Source organism: Corvus brachyrhynchos, unplaced genomic scaffold (assembly GCF_000691975.1).
Source record: "Corvus brachyrhynchos isolate BGI_N302 unplaced genomic scaffold, ASM69197v1 scaffold218, whole genome shotgun sequence".
Taxonomy (NCBI): Eukaryota; Metazoa; Chordata; class Aves; order Passeriformes; family Corvidae; genus Corvus; species Corvus brachyrhynchos.
The window spans coordinates 238962-250038 of NW_008239321.1; the positions used below are offsets into that span (position 1 = coordinate 238962).

Here is an 11077-nt window from a genome sequence, read left to right on the forward strand (position 1 = left end):
CAGGAAAGGTCAGGTGTCTCCAAGGAACAGTCTAGAGCACCTGGATTGGAATCTGAAGTAGATGGCACAAAGACCTAATAAATGTCCGTATTTGAGTCTGCATGTACGGCCATAGGTGGGATTGAAATGAAATGAGAGCCTGAGTGCATAATTTTCCACATGTTGTCCACGTACTGGTTTTGTTTGTTATAATTTGATTTTTTTCCAAACAAATTACACTGGAGTGGCTCCGTATCTATCACTGTGTCCCATACACTGTGATTTTGGTGGGTTTTTTACACCCTGAAATATCATCAGTGTGACTCAGTTATCCAACAGCTTGGTCCTTACTGCTCTTGCTTCCACTTAATTTACGGGATTTTGCTCAGGGTCAGTTATGTCCTCTGAGGGACTCTGGAGTCTTCAAATTGACCAAAGAAATTGTGTGGCCACTTCTAGGTGTGTAAAATCCAGCTTCTCAAACACAAGAGTTCTATATTTATCCAACTAGTCAGCGTAAGGCAAATGATAAGGAACATCTTTGTCTTTTACGTGGTGCCGTGCTGGAGGAGAAGGGCTTTCAAATGCCTGTCAGCTGCACTGGCCAGGTCACTTAGGATGGAATCTGTGTTTAGTCAGCTCTTTGAGAATAAACACACAGAAGCTCTGCTCAGCCTTTTGGTCAAAGGAATTTTGGTTATATGTCAGCCAGGAAGTGAGGAAATCAAAAGTACAGCAGAGTTCATGGAGTCCTCTATTTTCAGTCCCTTAGGAGGAAAACAATGTACATGAGAAAAGCATCAATTAACTGTTGTATCACCGTGGAAGCAGATCCTAGATTTGTGAAATACACAGTGGTCTAAAATGGTAGTGAAGTGGAAACCAGTGTGATTTTTAGTTGCATCTATAAAGGGTCCTTGCATACACAGCCTAAGAATACCTAACATTTATGTAGTTGAAAATATGTGCTTAAGTGATCCAGCAGAATCTTTAATAGAATTACCTCATGAATGAATTTACTCATATGGAAATGCAAAACCTACTTGCCTGTTCCTATTCTGTTTGAAAATGCAGACACATTTTTAGCAGAAGAAAAAAAAATGTGGATGAATGCAGTAATATTTTACAAGGCTGTTATTAAGAAAGAGACACATGTCACAGATTTGTACCAGGATAACTGTGAAATAGTCATGCTTACGTTATTTCATTTTAGAGAAGATTTTTTTTTAGTTGTATATGAGAAATTTTTATATCAGTGTTGTAAAAGGGAAGCTAGTTTATGTCTTGAAAAATCAATATTCTTTTATATAATTATTTTGATACTGAATGGAAATTTAGAATAGAAGGGAAAACATAGAACACTATGTTGTACAATATATTAAAAGACTTGTTTGCATTTCTCCTGAATGTTGGCTTAGGCATGTGTTAATGGGAAAAGTGGGGTCAGGGATTATTTTTCATATGGGGAAAATGCATTTATTTGACTTCCAGATAAATTCTTGAAGTTACTTTACTTTCGGTTGAAAATCTGAAAATACCAAGTATAAAGGAAGCTTTTAACAGTGAATTTTTAAAGTGGACTAAAAATAGTTATTTGAGAGAATTGTAATAGTTGATCTGTAATCAGGAATATTGACAATATGCTGCTTGCTAAAAGCAAAAATGAGAACTGTTAGTTTTTTTCCTCTTTCAGTTATCAGAACCCGTTTTTGTGAAGTCTGCTTTAAAGTACAGTGTCTCTAGGGATGTGTATCATGGATTTAAATATTATGTCAATGAAGGGAGAATGTAGACAGAGATTACAGAAGTGCTTTGCTCTTCTGTTGGTGGTTCAGATGTAGATAACCATTTGTCTTAGTTTATTGGCAGATAATGTCTGTCTGTATACAGATTTCTATTATAACTATCTCAATCCCCTCAAATATTTACTTTAAAATTATTTAAGAAGTTCTGCACAAAGGTGTTGGTGTGGCAGGGGTATCTAGACTTTCTCAGCTGTAAATGTAGCTAAACCAGCAGGAGGAATACACAAGCGTTTGGTTTGCTGTTGACCCCCTGGTCTTTCCTATCCTTCCCTGTCCTCCCTGTTGTCCTTAACCCCAGAGGAAGCACCTCCTCCTCCTGAGTGTAGGTGAGAAGTACTTGGAAGAGAAGGTGTTGTGGAGTCCATGGCTGCAGGCTCAAGAGACAGCACTTAGGGGATGAGTTGTGTTCCTTCCAAAGCAAAGGTTGTGTTGCCATTGAAGACCCAAAAGCCTCTGCTTAAATCCATGCTGACTTTAAAATTTGAAACCCCTACTTACATTCTTAAAATCAATCGTGGGCTTTATGTACCTTCTTGAATTAGAATCAAAACTAAGAGCTGGGATGGAGAAAAGCCTGGGAAGAAATTAGTTAGTGAGAAGCTTGGTTTAGGAAATGTGACTGGCATAGCACAAGGGGGATGTGATACAGCACCTTGAGATGGGAATGGAAGTTGGTTGGCAAGTTTTCAGTGCCATTCCACAGCTAACCAACATTTTATCGTCCCCTCTGCCCCCACTCTAGGATTTCTGTCCCTGAGTCATGGCAGACAGAAGACCAGAGAAGGCATGTGAACAAGCATGTGAATCCCTTAAGCAGCAGGATTATGAAGTGGCAGTGAAGCATTGCACAGAGGCTCTCCTTTCCCTCAGCCAGTACCCCCCAGCTCACCTCCTGGAGCCCTGCCAGGCAGAAATCGACCGCATCAAAATCGAGACTCTTCTGTATAGAATTGCTTCCTTTTTACAACTTGTGAGTGTGACTCTTTATAGTATCTAGTGAACTGGAAAGAAAAGTCAAATATCTTGTATTGTCAAGATTTAAATACAACTCAGAATTTTTGGCATGTTGCTCTGCCCACAGAATCCCTCTTGCTATGATGTGAGGCTTCTGTCTTGTAGCTCTCCCTGATCCGTTTATTTTTCAGGATTGGAACCTCTTACTTTGGGTCTCAATCACACTTTTCTAAACAAATAAGGAAAAATACTTCAAACATTAAAAAAAAAAAACAAACATATATATATATATTCCAGGAAGGCAAAGTAGCTAAGTTTAGGGTACATATGCTAAATTACATACCAAATTACCTTATCTTTAAAGAGCATGAAGTTAAAGTTTCCACAAATAAAAACACTCAAAAAATGAAGTTAAGAAATGCCAGAATCTAGGTAACTGGTTTATACCTGCTTTAGCTCCATTTGCGTATGCCTAAAATTAGTTTTTTAATGCTTAATCCCAGCTTTCCAGGGCTAGACTAGCGCATATCTGGTGAAAGATGTAACTTTTAGACTCTGGCAAATATTTATTTAGTGGAAAGGTGAAAACAGGTCTTGTAAGGGTTTGTAAACGCAAAGCAAGAAGCATAACCCTGAATTATAGGTGACCCCATTGCCAAAGTCGTGTCCTTCCTTTAAAGCATCAGAACTACAGTTTCTTAAGGGAAAGGACATTACACTGCTTAAGAATAAGCCTACAACCTGCATTTTCTTACCTTTCTGTAATGCTATTACAGATTTACAGGGGCCTTATCCACTCCAAATCTTTATATATTGAGTAGGAGCTGTTTCATCCCAGGTGGAAAAAGTTTGGCCAAGTCACAAGACCTTGCTGGGCAGCTTTAAGACAAATCTTGCCCATCTGATGAGGGAGTGTTTTTAAGCATTCTTTAAATAAATAGCTGGATTGGACTATTCAGTGTGCAAAACAAGAATTGGGAAACCTCTTAAATGAAGAAGTGACCTATCTTATGGCTCCTCAGGGGAAGAGATTCACAAATAACTGAGGTTGGTTTTTCTAATAGAAGTTGTGTTACCGCAGACTTGACCTCTCAAAATTATTTCCATAAGCAAATACGCACATTGGTGCTTGGAGTATTTAATACATTTCTGACGCCATTCTTTGAAAATCCTCTGAGACACCTATCTGGATGTTCATTATAGTGCTATTATTGCAGTAAGTCTGCAGGGAGTTTGGAAAAAGACTTGAAATCAAAACTTTCCTATTAAAGACTTGAATTATATAGATATGTAAGGTCTTAAAAGTAAAAGAGGAAAACAATCCAAACTTTCCTTCTTGTTTTCTAAACAAAATAATCTTCAAAATCACTTCTGAAAAGACAGAATAAAATAATGTGCGTATCTTAAAATTTCAACAGATCCATAGTAGTGCAAGACTAAAAACCACACAGTGTCTAGAAAGTTAAGTTTTCTATTTTTTTTCCTAGGTGTTGTGTAAAACATACACCTTTGCACATTCAGGCTCTTCTTTTAAAATGTCTCCGTGCTGAGAATTTGAGAAAAAGTCAGCATTTTAAGAATTAACTGAGAATTTGAGAAAGAGTCAGCATTCTAAGAATTAATTATATTATAATTGACGTGTGATTTATGTTCTTTACATGTTCCACCCAGGAAAAGACAAGGTAATGGTTTCTAAAAAGTTTTAAAAAACTTGTAATTCAAACATGTAGTTGTTTATGCTAACTGGAATAATGCTATTTTTAAACTTTTCATGTTTTACCTTTCAGAAAAAGTATGGGCAAGCAGATGAAGACTGTAGGCATGGTATGCTTATTTTCTTTTTTTATTAAATAGTGTTATGAATTGCAGTCAGTTGTCTGAATTTTTAAAACTGATGCCCAGATTTGTTAGTTTGCTAACAGGGTTTTTTTTCCTATTTAAAATTATGTATCTGCTTTATAATACTTTTTCTGCTTTTTTTTTTTTTCCCTTAAAGAGAGATCTCACTATTTTTCAGCTCTTGCTCACGTACCAGGACTCAAATACATGTCTTTGGCACAGTGGTGCTATTTAGCTAATAGTTATTTTAGTGCACAAATGTAGGAAGAGTTGATAATGTCAGGATTCTTATGAAGATAAAGACAAAAAGACAGCTGATTGTTCTGCCTTTCTTCCCAGGGACATGGTGGATATTTTGGTTTGCATTTGGGCCTTAGTTCAGAGAAAATCAAGATGATGCACATTTGTTAAAGCTTCCAAATGTACCTATGTCACAATGAAGTTGAGCCTTTCATGTTTCACTGCCTTGTTCAGTTTGGGTATTTTTGAAGGAGTTAACCATCTTTCCTAATCCTCTGTTGTTCATGTATAACGCAAATTATTCAGAATTCACTGAGAGCTCACTGAGTTTGGAAAGTGTTGGAACACAGTTTATCAGTTAGATTTGGAAAGAAAAGGTGGGTAGGTCCTACCTTTTGGTTTTAATTCTTTAACTACTCCTGAATGTTAAAGGAAGTTTTTTCAGGCGCAGTTTTCTTACACAGACTGTGATCTACTCTTCTGACATTCCTATGCTAGCAATGATAATCTTTAAATTGTTCCTTTCTGGGTTTGTGGATTTTAATTTGGTTTGGGTTTTCTTTAATGTGTTTGTCTTCACTGATAGTCAAGTCATAGTTTGGGGAATTTGTGGGGCTCTGCAGCCTGCTTGTAAAGGTCCATAAAAATTGACGAAGAAAAAGAAACTTGCTTTCTCTAGGTGTAAAATTAAAGTTTAATAACTTACAAAAGTCTGAATGTCGCTTAATCAGTACCATTCTTAAAATAGCCTGAAAGTTTTAAAAAATTTCTTTTACCTTATTGATGTATGCTATAGGGGTGTAATATTCTAACTTCAGAGTTGTCTTTCATGATGGCAAATAAAAGTGAGAGACATATGGAAAGCCGAATGATGGTTAAAGGAGGTAGGAGGGAGAATGCTGTTTTTAATGAATAGTGTTCTCATTGATGAGCTCTGATGGGTTTGTCATAGGGGACAGGGGTGACATTTATCTGTGGAAGTTTTTCTTGGTGTGTGTGTCAGTTATCAGTATCTCAAAGGAACTGTCATGGTAACTGCTTGTCATCTCTCACTGGACAGGCGTAGAAGTGGGTGGAATAGGACCACTGATCTCTTATCTTCTTTTTTAAAATTAAGTAGGAAAAACCAGCCTTTAAATGTATATTAGTTAACAAAGAAATAGCATCCAGATTAATGTTAATTTCCTTTATTCATGCCAGCATATTCTGCACATATTTTTTTCCAGATCTAAAACTGAGGACATTTTTGAACTTACTAATGCCATATTTATGTATGTATATAAAAATGTTGTGTATGTGTTTATATATATATATACACACATATACACACATACCATATTTTTATGAATATACGAATGAATGATTTGGTTGTGGTTCTCCATGATGTGTGGTTATCAATTGTAGCCCAGCACCTTGACATTTAGAGTATCTGCTATCTGCATTTATGATCCCAGAAGGTCTTAGTTTTAGTTTGATGTTTGAAGTATTGGGAAGAAACAACCTTAGCATGGACTACTTGATACTCACACTCCTTGTTGCTCACAGGCTTTTTATAATGGGCAAAGCTTTTTTACAAGACTTGACACATTGCGCAGCTATGATGGTTTTATTTTAACCTGAATGATCAGTGTATTTTGGAATAGCTGGAGAAATACATGTTCTTTATAGTATGCTGCTTGCAGTGTTACAAGGAATTATGATAACTTAAAATCTGTTAAATTATTCCACAAATCTTTCCCAAAAGATACTGGTTAATGTGTTGCAACTTTTTATGTGCAACCGTATGTTTTAGCTTGGTGATATTATGCAGATAGTGGTATATATCATAATTGGAGATTTAATCTTTGAGATTAAAATAGCAAACTGTCAGACATGTTAAAGCTATTTTCGGTGCTTCTGCTTCTGATTTGGGAAGTAAGTTCTATTTTTGGCAATGTGGTCAGTACTATCAGAGTGGTGAATTCAGACTAATTTTTGAGGCACTTTATAAGAAAGGATTTAGTTACCATTGCAGTTTGAAGAGATGCTTAGCTGTTTTTATTTAAATGTTTTGTGGGACTATTTCTTTATTGAGCCTTTAATGCAATTTCTGTTAACGACGTGAACGTCTGTTGAGTGAGGAGTTTTGATTTAATTTTCTAAAATGTAACCCTGAAGTTGTGGTGAATGTGAAATTCCTATTAGCACTAACAGGGGCTGTTTGCATCTGCATGAGTAGCAGTATAAACACAGATGTTGATGTTGCCTGCATTAACAGTTATTTTATAATTCCTTAATTTTAAACAACTGTCCAGCCTTCTTTTCAATTCACACGCTAGGCTTGCTAAGCTTTTTAGTCACTCTGGCATTTCCTTTTCTGGACAGGTAATACATGTGATTAAGTGTTGTTCCAGCTTGTCTGAAGCACGTCTGTATCGTGAAATAAATCCTGTCCCTGCTGGAAGTGTTCAGGAAAGTGTCTGTTTGGCACTGCTCGCTGCTGATCCCGTGCTAGGAAGCATTTAGAAAGTTTTCTGTTACATGGAGCCTGTAAATTTCTGGGCTCAGACAGTCGTTCCTATATGCCACACTTTGCAGCATAAGTGAATAAAAGCCCTTTTAAAGGAGCAGGAATTGCCCATGAGGAGGTTGGCTATTTTTGGAAACGACAGGGCATGCATTTTGTGAGCATGAATGGATCTTCCTAAGCATGTTTGTGTTACTGAGAGGTTGTTGGTTGCTATTTCTTTTTTTACTCTTTCTGTGAGAGGAGGTCCTTTGTGTCTGTGTCAGATATTTGAATTTACCCTTCCCATATTTAATTTATGTCTATTTTAGCATGCAAACATGACAACCTTTTTTGAGCTCATGTGCAGCATTTATTAGATGGTGGGAGACAAGCTTCAAGTTAATATTAGACAACAGCACATGATACTTAATTTACATCCAAGAAGCCCTGGATTCAACCTGAGCCTCAGACTTTGTTCTCTTGTTAAGGCTGAAGGAAAACTGTATGTATGACTTAAATGTTTGGTGTGCTGAGGATAATGGTAGCTGATTTGTGTTGCAGTGCTGGGAGAGGGGCTGGCCAAGGGCGATGGATCTCTCCGGGCCGTGCTCTGCTGCATGCATCTCAAAGGGAAGCTGCAAATTGTGTCTAATGTTCTTTCCAAATCACTGATGGGGGAATCACTGGTAAGTGGGTTTGCTGCAATCTACATGATTTAAAAAAACAGTTTTAAAAAATCTGTTTAATAACAAACTTCCAAACATACGTTTCATTGGCAGGTTGCAACAAAAATTATTTGTGTGGAAAAGATAAATATATGGGCACACATATGTCATCAGGATGCCAGGTTCTTGCATAACCAGTGTTTCAGAGTTGTTAGGATTTTGAAAAGTTTTTTCATTGTTGGCCTGGAATCATCAGGGAATGTAAAATTAATTTGCATATTTGTGTGATTGGCGAGAATAATACAAATCTCAAACTTTTGCTTGCTTATTCTAAATTTTACCTGACCCCATTTTGCATGGACTTCTGGAATTCTGTCCATTAAAGCAAAAAAATTATTGATTGGACTTTCAAATAACTGGCCCATGATAAGTTGTAAGACAGCATAAAAAGCTTTTCAGGAAAAGAACAAAAGCTTTGCATTTCAAGACGAAGGTAGAGGTCTGAGTTCAAAGCTTCTATTTTACCCTTGAACTGTTAAAACTTGTAAAGACGCTTTTAACCCCAGATGTGTAAGTAACTTCTGACTCCTATGTGACTACTCATATGGGGAAAATTAGGGACATATGTGAGTCTCTAAAAAATAGCGTCTCTTTAATTTCTGTTATCTGGATTAAATAGGAAGTTCATCATCATGAACTGCTGGCCTTAATAAACAGAAACATGGTCATAGCTTGGTCAGACTGAGGGGAACGTGTGACATCAGAAACTTGCAGGAGAACCTCTTACCCTGAGATTGGATCCTGTCTCCCATATCTTGGTGCTTAACTGAATCAGTAGGTTATTTATGAGAGTTCTGTTTGTCTGTCTGGGCTGTATCCTGAATTCCCTTCCCCCCGGCCATTGGCTATTTTTACATAAAGAAAGGGTTTTTTTTCTTTGTTTAGCTGTTTTCTAATGAAAAAATGTTTCATTGAAAAATTCCTGGTGAGGTTGAAGGAAACTTGCCTTCAGGAAAAATTAGTAAAATAGCCTTATTGCAGGGAATGTAGAGTGCCCTTGTTTTGAGCTGCTGTTGTGCAAATAAAGGTACCTTTGTATAGAGTTCCAGAGTGTCATCCCAAAGCAGAGTTTGAGAGGTTTTTACAAGCTTTAGGTTGTTAGACACAGTTGTTTTCAGTAGGAATATTAAAATCAGCAGCTGATTTTCTGACTTGTGCCATTGTTTGAAAGAAGAAGTGAAACAAAGTTTTGGAATGAATTTATTGAAGAGTTGGAATCCATCCAGTTTCCTCCCCAGTGGCTTAAGAGAATGATTCTTGGTAACATTTTTTGCTCTAATACATTTAAGCTCAACAGGTTCAATTTTCAGCCTTCTGCTGCAAAAGTGAAAAATCATTTTGGAAAAAGCCTGAGTGTGAGGATTGTTAAGTGTGTAAGTTTTCAGCAAAGAGTAATTTCTGCTGCTCAGTAGCACAGTCAGAACATGGAGAAATCTAACAAATGTAGGAGCACTTAATTAAATTTCTGCAAGAGATTATAGAAACAAACCCCATAGGTCTGGGTTCCTTTAATCAAAGTTTTGACTTAAAAGAGTGTGAAATTGTTACGAATAGCTATGTATTTCACATAAATTCAATTTTGAAAGATTTTTACTTCAGTTGTACTTGACTATGCAGTTAGTTACATGGCTAATCTTTACTTTTGAGGGAAAACTCCAAAAATTACACAGTCTACATCAGAGCAGGAAGAGTTATGGAGCTGCAGAAATTAGTGATCTGTGAAGCAGATCCTTAAAAAGAAATGAATCCATCACTCCAACAGCAGTGAAAGATTGTTATATTAATTCTTCAGAGCTGAAGTGTTGCAGTAACCATGGTATAATTTTTTCCTCAAGTTCTTCTTAATATGGTACTTTCCTGAATTGTCCTGTATGGATACTTGCTGTAAGTCTAGTGCTGGTTTTGGCCAGTGTAGAATTCACTCTTTCACCATAATGTTTACTCAGTTTTATTTAGTGTCATTTAAAATTGGTGTTGTAAGTCAAACTCGACTTTTCATTCTTGCCTTTCTCTTGGTGTTGAGGGGGCAATGGAGTTGCTTGCTGTGGTTTAATGCATGTAATGGTGTTCATTAATTAATATTCTTTCTGCCCCCAGAACGGGATGGTAACTAAAGATCTGACACGACTGAAAGCACTTCTTGCTGAAACAGAGGTAATAATGAGGATATTATTGGGAAAATAACGAGCAGTACCTGAAGCAGCTGAAGGGCTGCTTTCCACGTGTCCCAGGAGATCCAGGCTCAGATCCAGGCTGAGAACAGACTGGTTCAAACATTATTGTTTCTGCTGGTGTGTTGGTCTTTACCCAACAATGTCTTGCAGGACGTATGAGAAAATAAAAAATGATGCTAATAGGTTGTTTATTCTCGAAATAGAAAGTAGAAAGAATTCCAAGCATTTAGATACGCTTTATTTATTTATTTATTTATTATGTTTTTCTCTGTTGGAAATTGGTCTGAAGTAATAAACATGACTTCAGAATTTTTTAAACAATATAAATACCTTCTTAATCACCTTTTTTTTTTGTACTGGACATCAAACTCTCCTGTCTGCTGATTAAATTGTCCCCTCTCTTTTTTTTCCTTATGCTTAGTCATTTATTTGAGCTTTATTTTTGATGTAGATTGAAAGCTGAAGGACTTATTAATGCAGTTTAGTTTTTGGTGTTTTAGAAATTCACTGCAGTCCACATTAAGTTGATCACAGGATGGAGTTTGGTCTTGTAAAAATCTCTAAAATTTTCTTCTAACCAGTTGACTTTGTGTTCCTGTCAAAATTCATCAGAATCCCTGTTATCAGCAGGGTTTATGACTGGAAGTAATTTCAACTTATGAGTGATATTTTTGTAATAGTTGTTCTAAAACCCACTTTGACAGCAGTTCCTGTTGATGAAATTGTTTTGTGTTCCTTTATAACTGTGGGCTTTTTTATGTAATTTTAGGCAGCTGGTAAAGTACCATCAGGATATCATGTAGAAGATTTAGATGAAGGTATGTAACTCAATTTTAAAGCTACATAATTTCCTAGTGAGAAGACTTGGATCCT

General features: G+C 36.6%; 1 protein-coding gene across 1 annotated transcript in view; it reads left to right on the top strand.

Moving 5' to 3' along the window:
- Positions 1 to 2524: 2524 nt before the first annotated feature.
- Positions 2525 to 11077, top strand: part of HELZ (helicase with zinc finger) — a 69714-nt gene continuing 61161 nt past the window's right edge. The window contains 5 exon segments of the mRNA XM_017740753.1: positions 2525 to 2754; positions 4526 to 4562; positions 7867 to 7991; positions 10128 to 10184; positions 10974 to 11022. Coding sequence (XP_017596242.1) covers positions 2545 to 2754; positions 4526 to 4562; positions 7867 to 7991; positions 10128 to 10184; positions 10974 to 11022 — 478 coding nt within the window. The 5' untranslated portion in view covers positions 2525 to 2544.